This window comes from Saccostrea echinata, unplaced genomic scaffold (assembly GCF_033153115.1).
Source record: "Saccostrea echinata isolate AGI-Se365-2 ecotype Australia unplaced genomic scaffold, CSIRO_AGI_Sech_v1 ptg000001l, whole genome shotgun sequence".
NCBI classification, from domain to species: domain Eukaryota; kingdom Metazoa; phylum Mollusca; class Bivalvia; order Ostreida; family Ostreidae; genus Saccostrea; species Saccostrea echinata.
In genome coordinates, this window is record NW_026889750.1 from 28375859 (window position 1) to 28401529 (window position 25671).

The 25671-nt window shown below is 30.8% G+C and overlaps 3 protein-coding genes across 6 annotated transcripts in view; 1 reads left to right on the top strand and 2 right to left on the bottom strand.

The window, feature by feature from the left end:
- Positions 1–15995, top strand: part of LOC133188866 (elongation of very long chain fatty acids protein 4-like) — a 64337-nt gene extending 48342 nt beyond the window's left edge. Inside the window, exons 1-8 of one of the 2 annotated variants that reach the window (XM_061324348.1) lie at positions 10290–10347; positions 11680–11755; positions 12459–12646; positions 12869–12952; positions 13898–13954; positions 14403–14517; positions 15211–15338; positions 15603–15995. In XM_061324348.1, the coding sequence (XP_061180332.1) occupies positions 11698–11755; positions 12459–12646; positions 12869–12952; positions 13898–13954; positions 14403–14517; positions 15211–15338; positions 15603–15851 (879 nt within the window). In that variant the 5' untranslated portion in view covers positions 10290–10347; positions 11680–11697 and the 3' untranslated portion in view covers positions 15852–15995. Of the gene's footprint in view, positions 1–10289; positions 10348–11679; positions 11756–12458; positions 12647–12868; positions 12953–13897; positions 13955–14402; positions 14518–15210; positions 15339–15602 lie in introns of those variants that run through there. The other variant, XM_061324358.1, reaches the window with a different exon arrangement.
- LOC133188847 (elongation of very long chain fatty acids protein 4-like) lies at positions 1630–10211 on the bottom strand. Of its 2 annotated transcripts, none has more exons than XM_061324333.1 (8): positions 10090–10211; positions 5815–5911; positions 5289–5476; positions 5001–5081; positions 4275–4446; positions 3841–3968; positions 2466–2636; positions 1630–2090 (listed from the first exon to the last, which is right to left on the bottom strand). In XM_061324333.1, the coding sequence occupies exons 2-8, from the start codon at positions 5879–5881 to the stop codon at positions 2004–2006; spliced, it is 894 nt and encodes a 297-aa protein (XP_061180317.1). In that variant the 5' UTR covers positions 5882–5911; positions 10090–10211; the 3' UTR covers positions 1630–2003. The 2 variants fall into 2 exon arrangements, with proteins under 2 accessions (XP_061180317.1, XP_061180324.1); XM_061324340.1 differs by lacking the exon at positions 2466–2636 and adding an exon at positions 2261–2422 and having other exon boundaries at positions 10090–10210.
- Positions 15996–17175: 1180 nt separating the features above from the next.
- Positions 17176–25671, bottom strand: part of LOC133188797 (NADH dehydrogenase [ubiquinone] 1 alpha subcomplex subunit 9, mitochondrial-like) — a 186080-nt gene continuing 177584 nt past the window's right edge. For both annotated transcript variants that reach the window (XM_061324286.1, XM_061324292.1), the window contains exons 10-12: positions 24474–24569; positions 24292–24349; positions 17176–17448 (exon numbers count right to left, since the gene is read on the bottom strand). In XM_061324286.1, coding sequence (XP_061180270.1) covers positions 17260–17448; positions 24292–24349; positions 24474–24569 — 343 coding nt within the window. In that variant the 3' untranslated portion in view covers positions 17176–17259. The remainder of the gene's footprint in view (positions 17449–24291; positions 24350–24473; positions 24570–25671) is intronic.

Genomic DNA, 25671 nt, shown 5'->3' on the forward strand with positions numbered 1-25671 from the left:
TGAAAGCTACCACACAAAGTAATACTCATTGATCACCGAGTCATAAGAATAGAAATACGTCAATAATTTTTCATACAGATATGTTACATGGAATTTTGAAAGACAAATAAACATGCATATATAGATATAAAATAATAGTACGGTATTTCAAATTTTAAAATTGTCCATTGCTTTAAATCTGAAGTATATTATATCTCAATGATTCAAATAGCACATGTCAGAATTGAAAACAAATTGAAAACTGGGATGTCATTTTCACTTACATATGCCAGATAGAAGCCTGGATGTTCATCATCTTGAATTTTATTTGTAACATCGTGTATTAATGGGGCATGTTTATTTCAACATCATATGTGCATATTTTGATTCCTAACATCCCTTCAAAAACAAAAAAAGGATTTTTAAAAATTAAATTCATAGGTTGGATTTTTATTTTTCAACTTATCTTCAGCAAAAATTGCAATTTTTCTGAATTTCTAATTTTCTGTCTTTTTTTTATTTCAACATTCTGCAGTGTAGATATTACTTTTTGTCCATTTTGAGTTTATTTTCATGTATCCTACAAGGTAACATTTCTTCAAATGAAAATTTATCCTTGTTATGATTCAATCAAAAGGAAAGAATTCAAGTAATAATGTCCTATTACATACAGAGAAAAACATCTTGTCTTTTAAAGACAACTTAAAATTAGCCAACATCACTTGGTTACATAATGTATAATCAAATTATACCATGACAGCTCTTACATTTTTACTCGGTATTCTAAATTCAAATACACTTTCATATTTACAACAAAATACATTCTAAGGATTACTGACATGTGACAATTTTTCTTAATACAATTATAAAGGGTCTAACATTATTTTTTTGTTCTCCAAAGTAAATGACTTTTGGAAGGACACTCACAGTATATAATGAGAAAAAAACCCAAACATATACATGATTATGTAGTTTTGGAAAAAAAACCCATACATGTATCAACTAAAAAACTTAAACAATAAATTAAAGAATATAAATAGGATTTCATAAAAGAGTGTATGAATATATACTGAAAAAAATGTCTTTAACATGTCAGCTGTTTTCTGCAAAATACATGTACTATTCTAAAATTGTCATAAATTATGCCATTATTGCTCAATAGGTTAATATTACTCAACAAGAAAATATCACTACTCAATATAATTTCCACTGCAAAGAGATTGATGTACAATATGTGATTGCTTTCCACACTATTTGAATTTTTTCCTACCATTTTCATCTCATATATTTGTTTATATGTATACCCTCAATAAGATGACCTTTGGATTTCTTTATGTATTGCACTTGTTAACATTCATACATGTATCAATGTATACAAGAAAGTATTAGTAATAAAACAAATAGTAAAAAAACAATATTGATTAATTACTAATACTTTATGTGCCTTTATCTACAAAGTATACTTTATATAATTTTTTTAATATATTCTCTCTATATCTCTTAATTATCTCCCTTTGCAGAGAGGCTTCTCAAAATTTGATAAACTATGTCAAATCATGAACACAATTTTTTTTTTTGAAAACAACGAATAAATTCATTATTCAAATAATTTCATCATAGAGCTATCAAATACACTTAAAAATATTGCTATAAAAAGTGTAAATAATAGCAGTGTCTATCATCTGTAAAGTTATAACAATGTGAAGTATGATATTTTTGTTCAGTACTTTGACATGTAAATGTCTCCGTAAACAGAATAATATCCAATGATGAAATGAGTCAATATACTGTTCAACTTTGTTACAGAAACAATTTTAACATTATTTTTAGAATATCAATACCCTTTCATTTGTAGTACGCACACCATGAAACAAAACATGTCATTTACTTTCCAAATGAGAAAACATGTATATCATTAATAAAGTATTTTTCAATAAATCTAAATATGTTGAGATATTTGAACAAAATGACCCAGAGGTATAGTGGCCATGGTGGCAATCCTGCTGAATACTGAGTGATGTTATCTACTTTGTTTTCTTAGATTCTACATGCCCATTAGCATGTTTTCCATTTTGATTTGCTGCTCCATTTGCAACTGCTGCATCAGTTTTCTGAAGAAAAAAAAAACAATTACACATTATTCTGCTAAAATGTTTAAACAAAATTAAAAACATTCTCTGAACTGTTGATCAAAATACTCCCTTTATTCCATGAAATATAAAAAATTCTGTAAGCATGCATGCACTCTACAGCCTAAATTTAAAGAGGTATATATGTATACCTTTTGCTTCATGGATTTCACATAGGCATGGAAGTAGAAATTCAAAAACAGAAGTAAAATAGTGAATGCATAGAAAACCAGAGCCCAGTGCATCCATTCAGGGAAATCACACTTGAAATAAAGGCTTTGAGCTGCATGAATAATTCCAGTCACGAACTGAATCTAAGAGAAAAAAAACAAAAAGCAGATAACGATTAATACAAACCTTTTTATACTTTTCATTATGCTTCTTGATATACTCTTGTATATAGAAGTTCAGGAAAAGTGTGATAATGGTTCCTCCATAGAAGAGGCCGAAATACTGCATCCATTTTGGAAAATCACAATCAAGATACAGGCTAGAAAATGCATACACCATCCCAATATAAAACTGAGTCTAGCAAAAAAGAGAAAAAAATTTAAGCATTCAGGCCATTTTTTTTTTTTCAAAAGCATGAATTTTTACTTGATATTTTTTGAGATTATCACTGTAGCACTGTCAGGCAGCATAAATAAAAAGAAACTTTCAACATGCATGTGTATATACTACAGGTTATATGGTTCTTCGGTAAAGCTTTAAAGCGAAAAATGAACAATATAAAAATTTAAGAGACAATTAAAACAAAAGGCAAACAGAAGCATCTGAGTGAATGAGTTTGATTTATCAATGATGGAATTTTATTTTAAAGCAAAGATATGCTTACTACCTACAAAAGGAAAGAATGTACATGTAATAAAACTATTTTAATCTTGAGATTAATTCTTTTGATTCATTCTTTTTTTTAAATTTAATTTTTCTTTCAATTAAAGCTTGCATATATTGGATTATGCCAATGAAATACAGTAATGTCAAAATCTCTAGCACCATTACAAGAATAGAGACCTAAGTGAGCAAAAAGAAATTTGAAGTGAAAGATAAAAATATGAGTTTTTAACTGAATGCAGGAAATAATGAATGACATTTAAACATTTCAGGCTTATCCTTTCCACCTTGCATTGAGAAAAAAAAATCATTTCAGCAAAATTTAATGGCACTCCACAACTCAATGTTGGTACCTTTTAAACATAAAAAACCAAAATGGATGCAGTAAATGATGCTGTTGTTTAAAAACCAAGTCATGCAAATACTGTTAAAACATCCACAATAAAATGAATGCTGCAGATGGCTAAAATATTATAACACTATTAAATAATAATCAATGAATTAAAGATTATACTCTAAGACACTGTATTGACATTTTAATGATTTTTCTGCTACTTCAAACAGCAAAATTAATGCAGGTTATTTATTTATTTAGGTTTTTCTTTTTTTCTTTCTTTTTTTCTGAAGTTGATTAGATGTACACATATATGGATGAGTGGTAATAACATTGAAATTTGAACATGAATATAAAATTTTAATAAAATTACAGCTGATTTAAATGAATTTTGATTATTACCAGGACATAAATAGTAATAAACTCTATCAAAAAATACTGAACTCTGGAAAACAGCAAAGAAAGGAAAAATTGCAATAAAGAATGATAACTCTTGTAATCCATCTGATTGAAACCAACATAAAGCTTAAACATCAGCTAGCGCAACAGAGAAGAGAAATGTACCAGTTGTAGCATGGTTAGGTATCGCTTCCACCAGAGGTATTTCTGATACTGAGGTCCCAGTGCTGAGATTCCGTAATATGTATACATAATGACGTGAATGAGAGAATTCACCATGGCACCAAAGAAAGCTGAAATGATAAAAACAGAGATGACCCAGTGTCATATTTTTGGTTAATGTATTAGTGATGTGATGCATATATGTACAGAAGAAGGATGGTTTAATAAAATATCAAACATAGCTTGTTATGTTAAAAAAGCTACCGGTACTTTTATGTTACTCTTGATTTGGAAAATGAAAGAATCTTTCTGAAGTATGGTGCAAACATGTAATATATCTCAACATTGCCAACATATTAGCTAAATGTTGTTTTCACCTTAACTGTCAATATGAATAATCTAAAAAAAAAATTTCATACACCAGAGTAAGTACTTACATTGCCCCCCTGCCACCCATTTAATGCCTATCCACCAGAGAGGGAACATTGTGGCATGGTGATACACGTGTAAAAAGCTTATTTGGTTGTTCTTCTTTTTTAATACAAAGAAAAATGTGTCCATCATTTCTATGCACTTGGAAAAATAAAACCACCATAATGCCTTTGCTATCTGGAATGAAATAAAGAGAAATTGTTAGCAGCTTCATTAACAATTAGATTATTCACAATATTATTGGCTTCCTAAAAACCAATTTAAAAAATCCACTTCTTAATTACCACATCAACAATCAATAACTGTTATGTTGATCATGCAGTATCATAGATCTGCTTGCCATGATGGCTAAATAACAGAACAAACAATGCATCAATGCTTACTTTCATAGGAAAATTTCAAAAGGGTGATGTCAGTTAGACATTACGATTTTTTTTTCAAAACTGATTACTGTGGAATCATTTTAAATTCATGGGGGTCAATTTTCATGGGCAGGCACAATTTGACTTGTTCATGGGGACATAATTTTGTGGGTTACTTGTTTATATGGTAGATTCAATGAACCAATATGTTTACAAAAATAAACATTGTGGGGATCGATGTAAATTTGTGGGTAAGGGTGACCCATGAAATCCACCAACACTGCTCCCCCACAAACAATGATGATTCCAGAGTACTTCATATAAAATCAATATTTACAGCATCTTCAGCTAATGGTAAATGAAACTTACATTGACTTCATTTTCATCATTAGTGTAATTCACAGGTTGACATATATAACTGTAGCCTGCCCTGTACGTGTGTATAACAACCTGGAAAAAACAGAAGAGATTTCAAATGAATGATGCTTAAAAAAATTAATAATTCAATCAATTATCATTAACGTCTACTTTTTGAAATATATTTGGAAAATTTTCTCATGATATAAAATAACTAAATTATGAATAAGGAATGAAGATTTTATGCATAAATTTGTGAGATATCAGCAAATTCAATTAAAATTAAAGTTTTAAGCTTACCTGAGAAAATATATAAAAGTTGAGTATGACTAATCCTACATTGTAGAAGAACACAGCCCATTTAAGTTTGTATGGTTCTCTGTTTGTCATCCACCACTTCCCACCATAAACAAGCATCACATATAGAACGGTAATAACCAGTGTAGGTGTGTAGCTCTGCATTAAAAACCAGTCCTTCACTCGCGGGTCTACATTATAAAATAATGGAATACTTATAATGACATTGGTAAAGAATAAGATTCAAATTTGTCTGCTTGTGACCCTAACTCCATCTTTAATTCAATGCATTAAACCAGTCATTCATTTCAGATTCTCTAGATATTATTATTAGTTGTATAAATCACTTGAAAAAATATTAAGAACTGACGAAGTCATGAAATTCAAAAAGCACATATAAGACACTTTAAATTCAGTTCTAATATTATAATATAATACATTGTACATTGTACCATGGTACAAAACAAAAGCTTCATAACAAATCATTGTCATAAATTGTGTGTGTGTGTGTGAGAGAGAATCATATTACCTGAGTTTTCTAATGCCCATTCATAAAATTTGTTCCATTCATAATATTTGTCTTTTATAACCTCCATGTTTGTTTTCTTCTATGTCCTATTCACAAACTGAAATACAGAAACTATAACGATATAATTTTACAAGTAAGAAAATATTAGATGCATTATACACATATAAATGCTTTACAACAAAACACAATTACCAGTAATTGAAATCCATTGCAAAAGGGTTTATTTACATAATTGATTAATTTGACATGCAACAGAAAAAAATTAATAATGTTTTGAAACTCGATCATGCAATTAATCTGCTTGACTGGAACATGTAACTTCATACTGCTGTATATTTGAATCTAACTCAAATGCATTATGAATAACTGCTTAGTTATGAAAGTAAACTGTTTTTAAATTAACTTTAACTGAATGGATTTTTTTAAGTTCTAATATATTTGAGATAAACAGGAGTTGTGGTTCTTGGGATACACTTCTTCCTTTTTGGGCCAAATCAAACACTTATTTTTTTTCTTTAGGTAGTTTAAATTCCTTGTCAATGTTATTTCAAACTGAGACATCTTGTGCAATTCATGTAACTACTAAGAGGGAATTTTGCAAGTGCAATTGCATGTAGTTGTACATAATACTGCACATGAATAATTTGCTTATATCTGTTGTTCATGCAGTCACCCTCCCCCTTTTAAGGAGGCTGGGGGGTCAACAAATTAACCATCAGATGTAACTTAATTTTTTAGATATGATATCTTAAGCTGTCAACTATCATTCGGCAAAGGAAAATTTCATACATTTTAGTTTTAAAATTTGATCATTTTTGTATATCTTTATATGGAACTCTTCTTCTAAAGGAGATCAATATAGTCTGAAAATGGCCACAACCCCCCAGCCCTCTTAAAATCATCTCAGACTTGCAGATCAAACAGATTTGCAAAAATTGAAAATGCATCAAGATTTGATTGCTGCTAATGAAGCATCAAATCCAAAACATTTAAATTGAAGATATATCTATTTTATAATGTGTATTTGATGCACTTTTTTCTGAAAACTGAATGTATTAACTTTTAAGACATGGGGGGGGGGGGTTACAATTTTGGCACTTAGTTCAGAATTATGGTCACAACAACAAAGTTTTCAAAGTCTGTGTAAACTAAGGAGGAATGTGCACTACCTGCCCTGCCTCCTTGCTAATGCCGAATGACCTGTGTTTGTGTTATATCTCAATAAAATCCAAAGGTCAAGATCGAGTCATATTTATACACTGTACATCGATCAATTTACTTTACATGGTCGTCCCTAAGACCCGGGGAATTTCCCCGCCTATAATGAGGTAATTCCCTTGTTACTCCAGTTTTCTCCCTCATCACCCTGTTAATGGAGGAACCCCAGATCCCCTTCTACTTTTTAAATGTCCCCTACTATTTTAATTCTTAGGGACAACCCTGACTTCACCTTACAATAAAATGAATTACTTAGCTATTAATAAGATAACTGTGTTTAAGTATTAAAACTATGGGCTAAAAATTTACTTTTATAAAAATTTATTACAATATAAAAATGAATTATTCAATATAATTATGTATAATTTGTGGAATGTCTTGAAAAACCGTAAATGCAGGTTAAAATCAGTCACTATACAAATTTACAAAGATTCATTGTCCATATAAACATACATGTACAAATGTACCAATACATGGACAATTCAATAAAATAATTTTCAAATTGAATTTCAAGAATTATTTCTAAAAAGTTCCAGGTTCCTACCTTATAACCTCCTATATTAAAGATCATTATGATCAAAATCTCAATCATCAATTGGTTTTAGTATACAACTCTCAAAATATCCTACTGTGCAAATAATCTTGGGTAATCCTGCTTTTCATAAAAAAGTTAATTACATTGATTCATCAGAGCAGAACAACTCTTTAGTACATGTCTATACTGGCGGTGATCATTTAAATCCTAGACTGTTGCTATGTACTATCACATACATTAAAAGTCATGGCATGGACTTGTTTTTACTAGCCTGGATTGAGCAATCCCCAACAAAAATAAACCTGGCACAATCTCTTTGACTCTTGTTTAATGACACCTATGCTTCCGTCAGTCTAGATGTAAACCCGAAATAGGATGACAAGTGTAAATGCTTCAAGTAATATTCAGGAAGAACATTTTGTGGGAAAGAAGCCTGATAAACATAACTTCCCTGATCCCCGATCTGTTTCCTTTAAGCCAAATGGACTGTTTCAAAATTACTGCTAAATCAACACTTTTTGGTAAAGTTACTATATTCCTTGACAAACATGTAAAAGTAAAAGCGTGATGATGGATATGATTAATTAACTGTAAAATTAATAATGATAAAAAAATAATTTATTTATTCTGAATATTTTTTACAGGGAAGATCAAAACAAAGAAAAATGTTTGATATTTTTTGCTAATTTTGGCAACCTATGCAGAAGTTTATATTTATATTAATTAATCCGTGATATCTGAGGCATTGTTTTTGTGCTAATTGTAATGCCCAGTGGTTACAGTATTAATTAAGTTGTACTGTTTACAATGAAACAGTTATTTTTCATTTATTGAAACAATAATCTTTGACACATTATCATCATATGCATAAAAAGTCAAGCTGGACTGACAAGGGCAGGAAGAGCACAGGAACTTACTGTAAATTTAATCTGATTCTTTTGCCCTTTCTTTTTTTGTCTGTGTTTGCAAGCCGGGACACATTGAAAAAGAAATGTAAGAATTAAATGATACTAACAAATCTTTTTTAACTTAAAGAGATTGATATATGATAGACAAGCTATTTTATGAATATATAGTTACAAATGCATGTACCTATAGGTTTATATCAAAACTTTATGAATGAATATGGTAAAGAAGTAACTATTTAAAATTATTTAATTTTTAACCACTAGAGAAAGTTGAATTCTCTTGATGTTCAAAACATTATCATAAATATTAATTTGAAATTGCTACTAAATTTATTTATCATTGTGTATGATGATGTCAGTCTAAGGGTCTGCACATGCATTTAAGGCAGGAAGTGATGCTACCTCTCGTTGATGTATCAAGTATCTGTGTTCAGATGTACATTGCATTAAAAGTAATACACATCGCTACATATCAAGTATTTGAAGTAAATTAGAAATATATCACCTATGTTCTCAAAGAATTACTCTTCACTGTATTGTCTGTATTACATATTTGGTATGTTTATGCCCATATGGGCCCTGATTTGGTAATTAAGATTCTATTCTTAATTCATACTCCAGCTGACAGACATGAGAACTTGAACAAGATCGAAGGATGATATTTCTCAAAATACTGTTCCCAGAAAAAAAAGCATTTTATGATAATTTCAGTGGTCAACTGCACATATTCCAGTGAGTTCATGTGGTTGCAAGAAAGAAAAAAATATGTATACCCAGTAATTATATATTTTTAAAACTTCAACTAGTTATTTTTCATGACCTCACCCATGTCATCCTAGCTTAACCTTACTCTATTTAGCATTTTTTTTCCCCTAGCCTTATAAATCATATTGTAAGTTCATGTATTGTAAACAGGAATATAATAAATTCACCAAATGGTTAATAAGGAAAGGTGGGTAAGTGCAAGACTTATTTAATTATTAAACAAGACCAATTCTTAATCAGTGGCATATAACCATAGTAACAAAATTTGAAATTCTGATTAGGTTATTTTAAACATATTCAGTTTCATATAACTTTCAGATCTGAAGATAAAAGCTTTGGTAGCTGGTGATTTAAATGTCTTTTAAATACATGTGTATATTCCTTTTAGTCGATAGTGATCGATATTGTACAAACAGCAGAAATATTCAATATTTGTTTGATGTAGACCTATATGTTCATTGAGAACAGTCAGAGCACTGCATTTTGAATCAGAAAGTAAGAGAAAATTCTGGTGAAGATTTTTTTTTGGCGTCCTGCACAAGATAAATCAATAAGTTTAAAATAGCACATTCAATAATAAAGGTACCCAAAAATACATTTTGCAGTCTTCGCGGTTCTACAATAAAAACTAAATTTGCAGCTCATTACAGATTTTAAACTATTTATTTGTATGATTCTTTGTACACGTGCTTTGTTCATGCTATACCATACGCGAGTGTACAGAGACGCTGCTATTTATTTCCCGAAATGTCGGCCAAAAGGGTGTAACTAGATCATGCAAAAATGATAAAGGAAATCTCACGTTTTTATACACTAAGGTAGATCTAAGTGATAGTTTATAATACTTACCTTATTTGTAGCCAAATTCCAACTGCTAAACCATGTGCAAACACGCATAAACCTAATTTCAGTGTAATTTCGTTGCTATCAACAACATTGAAACATTTGCCGGCGGAAGTACAATGTGCTGGAGACTTTAACCAATCGATTGAGTCGTTTTATCTTTTGCATGGTCAAAATCTTTTATATCATTGATTTTGATTGGATAAGAACTTTTCTGGGGTGATATACACAGTAAAGTATAAACAAAGACACATGTTGTAGAAGGTAAGAGGGTTTGATTGATAGAGAAATGTATATTTTTCTTACTTTTCGTGTATTTCATTATAAATATATTTTCTGTTACTCTGTCAGTTGATAAAAATGTATGGAAGCTTTCGATCTGCACGTTTTCGCGTTTAGCATTTTGTGAGCATGCATTGTGCATGAAAACCTAGCTGCCAACTTTTAAGCTGCATGCTATTTTTAAATCTCATATTTTATTCGAAGCAGAGTAACTAAAATATTATATTACTTCGAGTATTCCACATGCACTTAATCATTTCAAATTCTATTCTGCATATGTGTTTAAAATTTGCCACATAAAAAAATTGCTTACTGACCATAGCTATTCGATCTTCTGAATTCTGATATCTGAAACAGGCTAAACTTGACGTTTTTAGCTTTACTGATCAAAATCAAGAAGAACTATTCATTGATGAAGTGTCCATTGTCTGTCTGTTTGTAGTCATTTAATTTTATTACAGTTTTGATACGACTGATTTAAATGAAAGTTGTTAGTACATAACTACGTGTGTAGATTCTAAAGTAGACTTATTAATTACGATTCTACATTGTATGTATCAAATTGTGATTTTTTTGAGTGGTTTTTCTCAAAACAACTTATTCTATGAATTAATCAAATTGCTTCACATGCAATTATATATATTTTTATGTTCCAATCAATTAGAAACCAATTAATTAATGGATACCTGTATCTGTTTCTGTAAATGGTGCCACTATTCATGCATTGATTTGATTCTGAAAAGTTGTCAATGCATTTTAACAAAGTTTATTTCTCTAATTACATAACAGATCTAGGGTTTTAAACCTTTATTTAACTATTTAATTAGTGAATCACTGTATCTCTGTCCAAGAAATTAATCCATTATATTTAATTTTTATGTATTATAAGGGGACAGCCATTTGACTGGGGGGGGGGGGGGCTGGCAGATATTGGGAATAAATAATCTGTCCTCGAAAATGTTGAAAAGAAATAATCTGTCCTCCACTGGCATGAAAATAAATAATCTGTCCTTGACTAGTGATACTAAATTTGCACCCCTCCCCGGAATCAAATGGTCATCTCCTAATTAAATGTTGTTGAGATTAAAGAACCTCTTAACCAACTTACCCTAACTATTTGAATTTAATAGTTTTTTTAAGATTTCACACATCTGAGCACTTGATTTTGTCCCTATATGATTTGAAACATCTATTTATTTTCAGAAGCATTAGAGCTTTGAATTTAAAAGTTCTACATCATTTGCACTTGAGTGCATATTGTATAAGATTGTTCATTAAAACGGCATTATCTAATTTAGTTTTGATCTCTTTCAGAACTGGACACTAAGAAAAATGTCATTTTTAAAGAACCTCGTGCACAACTATGAGTATGCAACAACTAAGCTCAATGGTATTAATTTATATTCCAATACAGTAAAATACGCTTGTAATGAAGTGCCAGCTAGGAAAGAAGAATTTTGATTCATTATACAAGAAATATGTTATTTTGGATTAATTGATAATACGTTTATAATTACAGGGAATGAAAATCATTTTGCTTTAAGCTAGCCTAGGGTGAATTTGTTATAAGCATGTTCACTGTAACTGCATGTGTTTTACTGCATTGATTGATGTAATTGTTGATACATATATGTTTCTAATCCTATGTCAGATTTATTGTTTTGTAAGGCATTAGAGGGGATAATACTATAAAATGCAAAGAATTCACCTCTATGACAGTATATATAGTCACTATGAAAATTTCCTGAAATGATTGCAATATGCAAATTACAAAACAAACATGATGGCTTACCTAAGACAGTTTCCAATGGGCACAACTGCCATCACATAGCTTAAAAGATTGACGTCATAAAATAGGAAAAACTGTGCTCTTTTTAAAATAATTTTTTTCTCTTAAAACAGTGACAGGAAATTACTGGAAAATATAATATCCATATGATCCTTTAAATAACCTAGTATAATGCCATGCAGGTCTCAAGTTCTGGCCTTTTGATAAATTCTGATCATTTTCAGGTACATGTACATCATGTAAGTAAATTATGGTACTATAATCTCACAAACATAAAAATTACTCTATTCAATTTTTTTTCCAGACCCTCGTACCACAGACTGGTTTCTTATGTCATCGCCATGGCCAACCATTGCCATAGTAGCAGTTTATTTGATATTTGTTTATGGAGGACAAAAATGGATGAAGAATCGTGCTGCATACTCCTTGAAAGATGCTATGCTGTGCTACAACTTTTGCCTGGTTCTCTTGAATGCCTACATCTTTTATGAGGTGCCTATATACAATATGTATAATTATATTATATTATATGAGAAACCATAATTATTGAAGACTTGGCAGCTATATAGATTTAACAGTTTAGATGTATAAACCTCTTGTATGAATTCTGTAGCAATTTTAGAAATAATCATGAGTGTTTGAAGAAATATAATTTGTAAGCAATTCAAATATATGATTCTTTACTATTGTTTACCTTAATTTTGATAATTTCAGTATCTTGTGTCTACATGGTTAAATCCGAAGTTTTCTAAATCCTGCCAAGTAATGGATTACTCCACTGAAGGTCTTCCACTCAGGGTAAGAATGTGTTTAAAGGGAGATAACTTGTGTTCCAGCATTTAAGGTATTCAATGTATAATGACCATATTTTGTACCTAATAAATGAATGGTCCGAAATGATTAATCACGGTAGCATTTTGAAGGTGTTATGAAATACATATGCTCCACCACAGGAATTTACAAAATTTTAATTATTGTCCAATTTATTGCACCTTAAATTTTACATTGACGTCTATGGATATTTTATCAAAATATTCTAAAAAGTAACGTGAATTTGATACAAATCTCTTGGTGAAAATATGCATAAACTCTCTTTTTAATAAAATATGAAATAAAATGAATCATTTACCATGGATATTTTGACAAAATTAAAATTTTCTTCTTTTCTTCAAGGGCAGATAACTCTTCAAAAACCTTTCAGGTGCAAAATGATCAGCTTCTTATTTGTTATCAGTCATTTGAGTTTGGTTTATTTCACTCTCATCATTATCTAGCAATGTATTTTTAACTAGTTTAAAACGATTCAAAAATGTTCAAAATCCCTTCGTTATACATTGAATACCTTAAGGACATACGCAATGTAGTTTGAACTTTATTGTCTTTTCCCTGGAGTTGAAGAGTTCCAATACTTAAAGGAACTGTGTGCTACATTTTAATATCTATATATTCTGTTGTACACTTCTTCTTAAACAAGTTTGGATAAACAAAACATCTAGAATATCGGTTTAGTAATTTTCGTATTTTTTTCTTTAAATTATACAAGAATTTTCATCAACTGATATCTTTTTAAAAGCCCTGGTAATACATGCTGATTTTTTGTCAACGAACATCTGATGGCACTATAATCTTTAATTAAGAACATCTTGAAAAATTATCAGTAGGTAAGGTATGTTGCGTATGTCCTTAAAATATGATTCATTATATCAACTAAATAATTTATGTTTATATTTCATTTTTTCCTAGCTAGCAAAGGTGTCTTGGTGGTTTTATTTTTCAAAGATAATTGAGTTAATGGACACAGTAAGTACATATATATGTTTATACACATATTAAACCTTGAATAATGCAAGTTAGCAAACTAAAAAAAATAATTAGAAATTAATAGGTAGGTCAGCAGTTACAGAAGAATTGTCACAATGTTAATTACCATAATCCACTTATCTAAATATTTATAAATGTAGCTCAATAAAAGTAATTCCATCAGCATTATCTAAATAATTGAATACATGTAGTATACTAGTATGCAAGTTGATCATAATCAAGAGAAAACTCTTGAGGAACCTATCAGATCAAATTATTGATTCAATTTCTATCATTCTGTACCAAAATTAAAAAAATTGAATTAATATTATATGACACTGTAAATGGTAAAGGAATTTTCATTATTAAAATATGACTTCATTACCTTTCTATTCTGTTAAATGTATTGTTAGATACTCCATACCTAAATACCCCTCTTTATTTATAGGTATTTTTTGTTCTGCGTAAGAAGAACAATCAGATATCATTCCTCCATGTATATCATCATTCTACGATGCCTCTGCTCTGGTGGACAGGTGTTAAATTCGTACCAGGAGGAGAGTGTAAGTAGAATGTGGGGGGGGGGGGGTGTTAATTAATGTAAAAGGCAATTCTAGTCTAAAGGGATAAATTATGGAATCAGGCAAAGTTTTAGTCCAAGACATAGTGAATGTTGTGGGTCAATAAATCAGAAGTTAAGTTCTTTAATAAAAGGTTAAGGTGGTTAGACCATCTGCTAAGAGAGGTAATCAAATTGACAAATAACTGTTTCCTTGACAATATTTTCATCTTCAACAATGATAATGTCTCAAATTCTGCCCTCACAGTACATTCTATATTTTCATGAATCCATTTTTTATCTCCATCATCTGCTGAAAAAATTGTAAATAAGTACAAAAAAAGTTCATATCTGAGAATGGTGTTTTGGTTATCCCATGTAAGACCTGGGTCCCCATTTTATAAAGGAAGTTACGATTACAACCAAAAACTATGGTTTATTGTTAAATCTTGCAAAATGAATTTTTTTTAAACAATTGCTTCCATGAAAATCTCTCTCTAAATTCTTTTTAAAGAGTTAAATACTATTTTCAAATTAACGTAAAAAAGTGATTCACAAGAATACATTTGGGTTTTAGTCATAAGTTCTTCTGTAAAACAGGGACTAGGGAGATGATGTCCTTATTATCATATTATTTAGTAGTCAGTAAATTTTTCGAACTTTTGAGTAAATATTGTCTTAATTTATTTATTAACAGCTTACCAGTGTGCCAGTATCAACAGTTTTATCCATGTCCTGATGTACACCTATTATCTGCTATCTGCCATGGGACCTCAGATGCAGAAATTCCTCTGGTGGAAGAGATACATGACAACATTTCAACTGGTAAGTAATACTAAGGGTAGATTACTACATAAGCATAAGCATGTAGCATAAACTTTGATTCCTTCATACTACATGCAATGATCCTTTACTTATTCAGTATATCTTTACCAATTCCTTGGACTTTAATAAAGTTTGACTATACTTTGTATCATGTGACTCACTCAGATATGGAGATCTGACAAACAATGAAGCTATTATAGGTACTGGTACTGACCACTATGTTTTAATTACAAACCTAATTTTAACATGTATTCTATTTTTTAGATTCAGTTTTGGTGGATCCTTGGGCACACACTGCATGCCATGTACGTGAACTGTGACTTCCCAATCGGCTTTGGTTTTGCTCTTCTGGCCTACGATTTCTCCCACATTGTGTTGTTTTCTCATTTCTACTACAACACTTACACCAAGAAAGCTCGAGCAAAAAAGGCCGAGGCTGACGGAAACTTGGCTAATGGGAATACTGACAAACATCTGTCTGAAAATGGAAGCACCACCACAAGACGCAAATGAACTGGATATTGTTGTATGTTATGCATTGTTTTGCAAAAAAATTTTGACAGGAACTTTTAAAATTCCGTCCAAAAAAAGAGTATTTTGATGAAGAACTCCATAAATTATTTATACTCAAATGTTGATTAGCATGAAATCATTAAGTTTTATTTTTTGTATCTTATTTTTTAACCAACATATTTTCATGGGTACCTCATACAACAAACATGCATTTTTCTACTGCAATTTCCACAGCTGAAAATTCATTGCATTGCTCATCATTTTTTGTTGTTGTTTTAAAACCTTTTGTAAGTACTTGTACTACATTGTACATTTATACATGTATTATGATATAGCATGCATCATGATGTCAGATGCTTTCTTCATAATCATGTTTTTTGAAATACATGTTATTTAAGGAAAAAAAGTCTATATCTGTAATTTCAAAATTACACTTACAAAGTAACTTTGTTACAGTATTGCTAAAGTCTTTTCAATGACCATTTAGTTTAGAACCCTCCTTGTTTATCGTGATTTTTTTTCTATCGAGTCAACTCACAGGGTATACGTATTTAAAGAACACATACACTTCTACAGAAAAAGTGCATGTGTTTTGTCTGTGATAGAGACCAGCATAATAAATTTGCAATATATCTTTTCTGCCTTTAACATGTGCTTTTTTTATGTTTGGCATGTAAAATTTTCACACTTTTGTGTGTACCTGTAATGAAATCCACTTACTGAGCTACAAAAATTCTTGGTACATGTATATTTTGATGATCATATTTAAGAGTTGCTCAAATTTTAATACTTAATAGATTTTGATTTAAAAGCATGTGTATTAATTAAATGTAGTTTATGTGTATTTCAAACTTGTTAAAACTTTTCAATTCTCAATAAATTAGTAATCTTTTTTAAATTTTAGTATACTTTCCTTTTTATTTCATTTACATGCTTCATTGCATGTTTCTTTCTAGCACTTGACCAAAGAGCCAGATCACATACCAGAGTGACTACCCTATCCGATTAATTTACATTATATACATCAAGTACATGCATACATACAGTACATTTGTGTGTATTTTTGAAATTAAGGGCAGTTGAAAGCAAAACTGATCAGTAACCAAATTACAGGAAATGAACCTTACAAGAACTATACTTTGTGGAATACAATGCCTTAGTTCAGGACATATTCTCCTCCAGTCCATCCTATTGAATGATGGGATACATGTATGTGGAGTCTTTAAATTCAATGATATTTGAGCAATTTAACTAGCGAAACATGTCAACTATAAAAAGCCTTCATTAGCAAACCAGAGGGTATAAAAATAATAATCCATTAAAGTACATGTATTTAATACTCTTTAATTCAAAAGCAATCATAAAATTTCAGCTAGTGTTTAACAATTTTCTCCTCAGTAAGTCCATTTTAATCGTCCACGGGCACTAGTTTAGGAACCTGTATCTGTTTCTGAAGGTACTCCTGGTCTAAGATTTTGAAGTTGACATAAGAATTTGTTACAATGGAGGCCATGTCCTGTAGACTACGAGGTTTAACATCCAAATCTTCCAAAGTCTTGGCAACATCCTTGTCCACAATGAAATCGGAAAGAGCTTCCTACATGGAGAAAAATTATAAAACTTGATCAGGATACAGTTTGATTAATTTGAATGCTAACAGTTTTATTTTGCTAAAATTTTATGCATTTCAATAAATGTGAATATAATGAACTCTGTGGTTCTGCCTCATCCTGTAGTTTAAAAGCCTTATCAAAGTTGTTATGGTCAATGTATAGCACTCACTTGTTTGCCTTATCAAAGTTATGGTTAATGTATAGCACTCACTTGTTTAATATTGTAATTTTGCAGTTTGCCTGTCAGGTTTCCAAAAATAATGAAACAGCTCTTTGAAGATGTAACATATTTTCAACAGACTAAATAGGAGCCATCTGCCATATGGACAATAACTTCACAATTTTGGCACACGTCACACTCATGATATCAAGCATCAGCAAATTGCAATACTTTTTTTTCCCAGGAAGTAATGCAATTTTCTGTTATTCGTACTTTTTGAAAAAAATTAATCTTTTTATTACTTTTTTTTTCTCTTGAAAATATGGTTCTATCCTCACATCTGTTTAAGGGTCATGAAATTTAAAGTTATTGCTCAAAAATTTATGACAAGCAGATGACACAAAATACACTGTACATGGCTGGCAGGATAAATATGCAAAAGGTAAGCATTCTTAAGGGTTTGGTTTTGTGTGCAGCCAAGTGAGACTCACTAAAAATAAAAACCTTAATATCTCAAAAATTAAGTCTTGCAAACACTTGAAAACTGGTCCATGTCATCTTCATAATGAAAACAATCTCTGGGTATATGCAGCTTAATTGACTCTTGCAGCAGTTTGCAGCTATGAAGCGCACAATATACCTGCAGGACTGCGCAGCCACAGGTTTTAGTAGTGCACCAAAAAATCCAAAAAAATATGAAATAGTTAAACCAATTAAGTGGCTACAACTATTTGTGAAGAACCTTTGTTTTAAATGTAAACTCACTACAATAGGTACATTTCTTTAAATGCATACTTGTTAGTTAAACAAGAAAATGTTAGCCATGAAAGTAGTCCCAACCACATGGCAATGTGTTAAAAATAGAATTAAAGAGACTCACTGTTGATCTAAAAATAGCACTTTATATGAAAGCCCAGATGTATCTAAAGTATTACTCTATTATGTGTTCAAAACACAGTGAAATTAATGTTAGAAAAATAATTTTCTCCTCAAAAAATATGCCAAATAAGATGTTAAAAATCTGCAGGGATAATGAAAGTGTGCAATTTAAATAAGAAGCCTGGCCCACAACATTCACTTGAGTCACCTTGGTGATCTTCAGATTTCTAAGACATTCTTATCCCCCTTAATTCTCATAAAAACAAATTTGAGCTAATATTGTGGCCCCACCCTGGGGTCATAAGGCCATGTCTAATCCAAACTGATTCCACAACATGAGGATATTTCATTATCAATATGGCTAACATGACTTATATGTTTTCTAAAGTTTTTTTTTCACATGTATATATGCATTTACCAATTTATATATAAAATCAGATCTCAGATTTATTTGAAGAAAAAAAAAATGAAAAAAAATACAAGTTAATTTGCATTAGTTAACTTCGCATTAGTTCTCGTGTGAACGCAATCTAATTTGCATTACTTTAATTCACATTAGTTTACTTCGAATTAATTTACTGCGAATTAAACTCTCCATGTGAACAGGGCATTAATATTATTATAATATTAAGTCTGGTCCATGATTTTGACCAACTTGAATCTTCTCTACTTGAGGATACTTGCATACATTATGAGTAAATCATTACCTTGTTGTTCATTACAGGAAATTTTTTTCCTATCTATTCCCATGTCAAACTTTGATACCCCTATTTTAGGGTTTAATTTTTATGGATGACAGATGGACAGACACCAGAGACTCTTTGATCAGAAAAGTTCAATAGAGCCTCTGCTAAGATGAGCTAAAATGTAAAATGTCTTTGATTATTGTAAAAAAGTCACCAAGAAGAACAAAAGAAAAGAATGATAAATGAACTTCTTTTTATTCTTAATCACTTCCAGGATATTATATTTCTTTTAACATGTTAACCAGTATGTGCAAGTTTGACTATTTTTTGTGAAACTTTCTTTAAAGATGTAAGGTATAATTTTATAAATAAGCTTCAATTCTAGCAATATAACTCTAATATAACTCTCTAAGATATTTGAGACCTGTTGTTCTTAGCATGGGTTTTACAAGAAGGACTTTAAAACATTTTTTGCATTTAATGCACTAAACAATAAATTAGATAAAACACTATTATAATATCCTGTATCAAGATCCCAAAATGTTCTTCACTGTAAACTCGTGGAAAGTTCAAATATCTATTTTTGTTTGGTCATCATATGTTCTTTTTCAATGATGTTTGGAAAGTTCAATGCATTTGTTCATACAACCATGAAATCAAAAATATTAACTTTCTGAAGTCATATCATATGAAACTAAATCACAGTCTTCACATGTTGCTGATATTTTCTCCAACACTGCTTTCCAAAAGATTAACTGTTGAGACAAACCAACATGGACCAAAACCACTATCATTTGAATGATCTCCTTAACTTTGAAATCTGTAAAATATTAAATATAAATAATTTATAACATACCACTAAAAAAACAATACTGTTGATCACTCTCAAAGAGGGAACTTGAATTGAAAGTTCAATCTTTACATCATGACTAAGTAAAAAGCATGCAAAGATAGACATGTAAATTTCAGGGTCAAAGGCTACACATCCCTCAGCAATGATGGTCACATTGTAAATGTTGGTTAACACTGATTGTTGCATTGAATATATCTTATTTTAATTTACAATTAGTGTAGATCAGAGTGGTTTAATTCATATAGAGATAAATGAGTTTAATCTGTATACAAAGAGGTCAACCATAAATAAGATCAATTAAGGTAAGGCCAAACAAAAAAATATTTGTGGTTTCGGTTACACCTCCAAAAAAATTAGGGTAGGTAGGTAGGGGGTTTTTTTTGTTTTTTTTTAACAAAATGATTTTCTTAATTTTCTAAATAATACCTATTACTGCTTTGCAAATGACATTTAGATGTGGTGTGATAATATACACTGTACTAGTCAATATTGGTAGGGGACATGGTCACACCTACTTGCTAGCTTGCTTTGGATTTAACACTATTAAACACTTGCACTATGTTGTGCAAGGAGGCCATCATTGCTAAAACTTAAAACCAGAGCCATTGATGGAAATCTGGGAAAATTTCCGGAAAAAATATGAAAATTGCCAAAAAAAAGTTTAGGGGGTATAAAATAGAGACGGTCAGGTAACCGGAACCACACATATTTTTTTATTTGGCCCAAACCCAAGTGATGATCATGTCATCTTGCCTTGGGAAGTAGATGAGACAAGCATATAAGATCATAATTAAATAAAGCAAACAAGTATCAGTACAAAATCTGAAGGTTAAATGACAAGGTAAGGATTTGATGGCAGAATTTTAAAAACCTGATATAATATGACATGTGTGTTAGTAAGCTACAAGAAGATGATCAGAAACAGTTCCTTCCAAAAGAGATTGAAGTTTTCAATTATTTAAAAATAACCTCTGATGTGACTTCTTTTTTCAGTCACTGTTTACCTAACATTTGTTTTTTTTTTATTGTTAAAGTCAACTGCAATATAAACAATTACTTTTATTGGTTTATAACGTGACATCACACATAAGGTTTGATTATTCATGATAACGATACTTTATTCGCTCAAGCAGCCTCGGGTAGGAGAGAGCTGTAGGTGGACTCCAACCATGGCTTGAGACAATGTGATGGACACATACACAACATTCACTTTAACAAGATCTTTCTTTTTATCCAACCGCATATACATTTCTCATCATAAAAATTGTACATTCTTTCATTCTGTACACATAGAATAACATCTGAATCCAATCATACAAAACGAAAATGATTAGTCAGCTCACTGTGATTATGACACCTACCTTATACCCTTATACACATGTCTATTAAATTTACAGAATCATTTCATTGGGATATAAAACTTACCTTACAGGGGAGGTTTTTGGGAGGGCTCCAACACAGGTATCACATGATTATGAAATGCAGAAATTGGCAGTCCAGAGGAAATATCTGAACAGTGTTCTTTTTTGTGAAACAAGGCATTCTGTAAACATGGTAAACATAGTTATTATAAATTTTAGGAAAAAAGTTCAAAAAACAATTCTTTTAAATCTAGATATTAATATTAACCTTTGTTGAACATGTTGAAGGGTGTCAGTGTTTTAACTGAATGGTATTTATTTCCTGAAACTGTGTCCTATAAAACTTTTTTTCTATGAGACATTATAAGAGTAGAGTTTTGCTTCAATCTCTCCAACATCAATAAAGGTGAATTTGAATTTGATTATTGTTTGTTATCTTCATATTTCATAGAAAGTCTCTTCCATTTTTTTTCTTTAAGCATTTTAACCTCAATGTGTCAAACTATACCAGATATCTTGAATTTTTTTATTGGTCCCATCAATTAGAAATAACAAGGTTTGCCTGTTCCATTAAAATGCATGAGGTCCTCAAAAAAAAAAATAATAATAATAATAACCTTTGAGATAAAGTGGTGGCTACATGTACATTCATTTTGTTTTCAATTTTATAGAAAAATATTAGAGGTTTCTACAAGAATATTATGGTATTTATGGATCAATACCAAGATTTACCCCCCACCCCACCCACAGCACCTTATCTCTTCCTTACAAGTGCAACCAACATATGAAAAACTTTCATAAAATGAACATTCAATTAAAAATAAACATGCGTGGTAGCATTTGATTCAGCATGCTCAATGGTAACTTAAGATCAGGTAAGACCCCCTTATTATACTCCCTTTTGATGAAACCAATGCAGTTGCAGAAATTCAAGTTTTCAATCTTAACCATTTCAACTAAGGAATATTAATTATTAATACTTTATGCAATTTTCATCTTTAAAAATTAAGCTATTTTTCAATTTTGCTGCACTCTTCATTTGATGAACAATTTACATATCAAGCAATGAGCAAATTAAGTTAACATCCTTGAAAATTTTTATCGTTTAATTTACTTTTCCCCATGAGAACTACATATACTGCACTAATCTGCAAATTCGAAGGACCAAGTCCAAAATGATGGTTTGTATACATAGTACAAACTTAGGTGAATATTATTTATATAAATTAAAAATACTTGCATCTCTTTTACAAAAAGTAAACAAAAAAGCAATAAAATTTGAAAAATTTTGATTTACAAATAACACATCTGATTTACCATATATATGTACTACGTAGAGCCACTTCACTTAGCCGTCATTGGACATTTAACTTGGTGTGTCTGAGGCTCAATGAAGGATCTTACACAAAAATCGCTCATTAATAAAAACAAAATTTAATTCTTTACTCTACTCATAATATTTGAAACCCTGTTTTTGACTGAACTATATTTTGATACAATGACGAATACTTTAAGGATTTTGAAACATAGTAACATTTATTAGAGGAACCTTAATTATTGCCCGCTACCAAATTGTGGTCTGCAAGAAACACGTGGAAATTCTCAGATCCTTTGTATACGTTTTACCTTTTTAAAATTGATGTGCATCAGATCGCATGCGTTGTCATACTCAAAATGTATTACTGATACTAGGAGTTATATCGTATTTCTGAGATAAGACTCATAATTCACAATAAATACAACAAATCGACTTACCAGCTCCTACTTTCACTTTAGCCGAATATCGCATGACAGACCTCAGAAATAAACTACGCTGAGTGATTATAGTTCTTAATTTTCGTGCAATATTTTTCAATATTATATGACATTGTCCTACATTTGTAGGATTGATATGCTTATTTGTTAAAAGGTGATTAATAGCCTTACCTGCAAAAGAAATAACAGACGTTAACTTCAGTCGGAACTGCTAAAACTGGGCGCGTATTAATTTATCTGTCCATTGTAAAATCAAAGACGGAGCATTCCCTGGTATGACGTAAACATCGATGTTACTTTTATAATAAACAATATTAAACATTTAGATCGAAACATTCTAATAGCTGGAGATGTTTTACGAGATATCTCTGTAATTGCTTTGTGTAATCGGGGTACTAGAGGCATCAGATTACAGAAATAGTCAGTTGGTTTCAATACCGGAATGGCAGCCCCCCGATTTCGCATGGCGGACATGCCTAGTTGATGAAAAACAGACAGTTATGGAAAAAGTACGCACAGTATTGCTAGGAACGAAACAAATAGTTGTACCCATGACGTTCAACTATCTGCACATATACAACAAATGTCATGTTATTGTTTTGTTAGACCTGTAGCTGTGCAGTCCTGCAAGTGTAATATGCACATTATTGCTGCATGACACTGCAAGTGACAACCAAACTGCATACATATCAAGACAGCTTTCCCATAGAAGGTGTCATAGGTCAGTTTTCAAGAGTAAGCAAGAAGTATTTATTAAGATACTGAGATTTTTATTTCGTACGAGTTTCACTTGGATGAACACAAAACCAGACCCTTAATGCAAAATGTGAAGGTCAAATGTGATTTCAGAAGTTACATGTATTTAATCCAATAAATTATGACAAACATTTCCAAGTTCACGTATAATCGAATCAACAGATAAAGATATCAATGGGCCTTGATGGTCAGCTGAGTATGATACAGCAATTACTTTCTCATATGTAGTCCAAAACCACAATCTAACTCCTTATCATATGCAAGCTTCTCAAGTACAATAATCATAAAATAGTTTGTCTGCTAAATGTTCAAAAGTAAAGAAAAACAGGGGTTATTTTGCAAGGCAGAAAAAAGGTGCAAAAATGTAAAGTACTTACTCTTTGTAAGGAATCAAAATTAAATATTCTGTTGTCTCTCTGTCTCTCTAACTTTCGACTGTTAAAAAAAAAAAATTAACAAATCAATAAATGTGTATAATTAAATTTTCAAAATTAACAATACAGTCCATATCATGAGTCAAATATTATCTTTTTAAGATACTTCATTTAAAGTCACTCACATGAATGCAACATCAATGTCTGTAATCTCCCAGTAATCTCTGTGACATAGTCTGGTGATGTGATTAACAAGGTTGTTTAAGGTATACCTCTCAGGTCTGGTAAAAATAAAAGTTTAACTACACTATCTTATAATGTGCAATGTAATCATAAGGGAATGAACAAGCATTCTGACAGTATAGCTTTCCATTACTGGTTCAGACAATTCTTATCAATGCATACATTCACACTGACTGATTCTTGATAATACAAATCTGAGAATTACACATGCAGTAACTAGCAAATTGAATATGCAAGACACATACGAGGGGTTATCAAAAAGTTCGTGGACTAGCGTCATAAAATTAAAACTGCTTTAGGTACATCAATGAATTTTTACACATTTAGTTAGCATCATCTTTTCTATCTACAGAATAAAACATAAATCATAATTTTTATTTTTTAATAAATTGTTAGTGTTTTTGTAAGCAAAGGTATGTCCAGGCGGCGCAACCTCTAATATGACGTTTTTTTCTACCTGAGTGTAACTGAGAAAAACTCTTTAGATATGAGTATTTGTCATAAAAAAATCTCGTTAATTCAGGCATGTGGTACGACACATTTGTTCAGTAAAATTTGCAATTTTTACCCCATTCTGTAATTTCTATGAAATTTTATCGTAAATTTTATATGGAGTGTCCAAACAATTATGGGCTTGAAAATAACGTCAAAAAGGGGGAGGGGTTTCTTTTTCAAACACTCTATAGAGTTTCGCTCCTGGAAAAACTGGTATTGACCTAAGGAATGTTTAAACTGGCTACAGAAAAATAAAATGCATCCAGAGTACTTGTTTACAATGCCCAAAAAGATTCAGAGAGATGAAATATGCACAGTTAGTGTCGATTTGTAGTCAGGGTGTCAAAAGTCAGTCACATCGAAAAGTGACGTTGATCATGTGTGGTAGAAATTGAACTCCAACAAGCTAAGTATTCTGGCATAATCAGGTGTAGCTGCAGAACTGTAGCTCTCTGCTTGAGAAAATTTGGACAGACAAAGCAGAGAGCTACAGATCCAAGCGTTGTAAAAACCTTCGATTTACGCCGCCACTTTTTTGTCGCTTGCTTCGGCTATTATTTCTTGTATTTAATGCTTTCCCCTGCTTTAAAAGTGGTATCCAATAATTATCCATATATTTTACTCCTATTCCTGACACTTTTTATT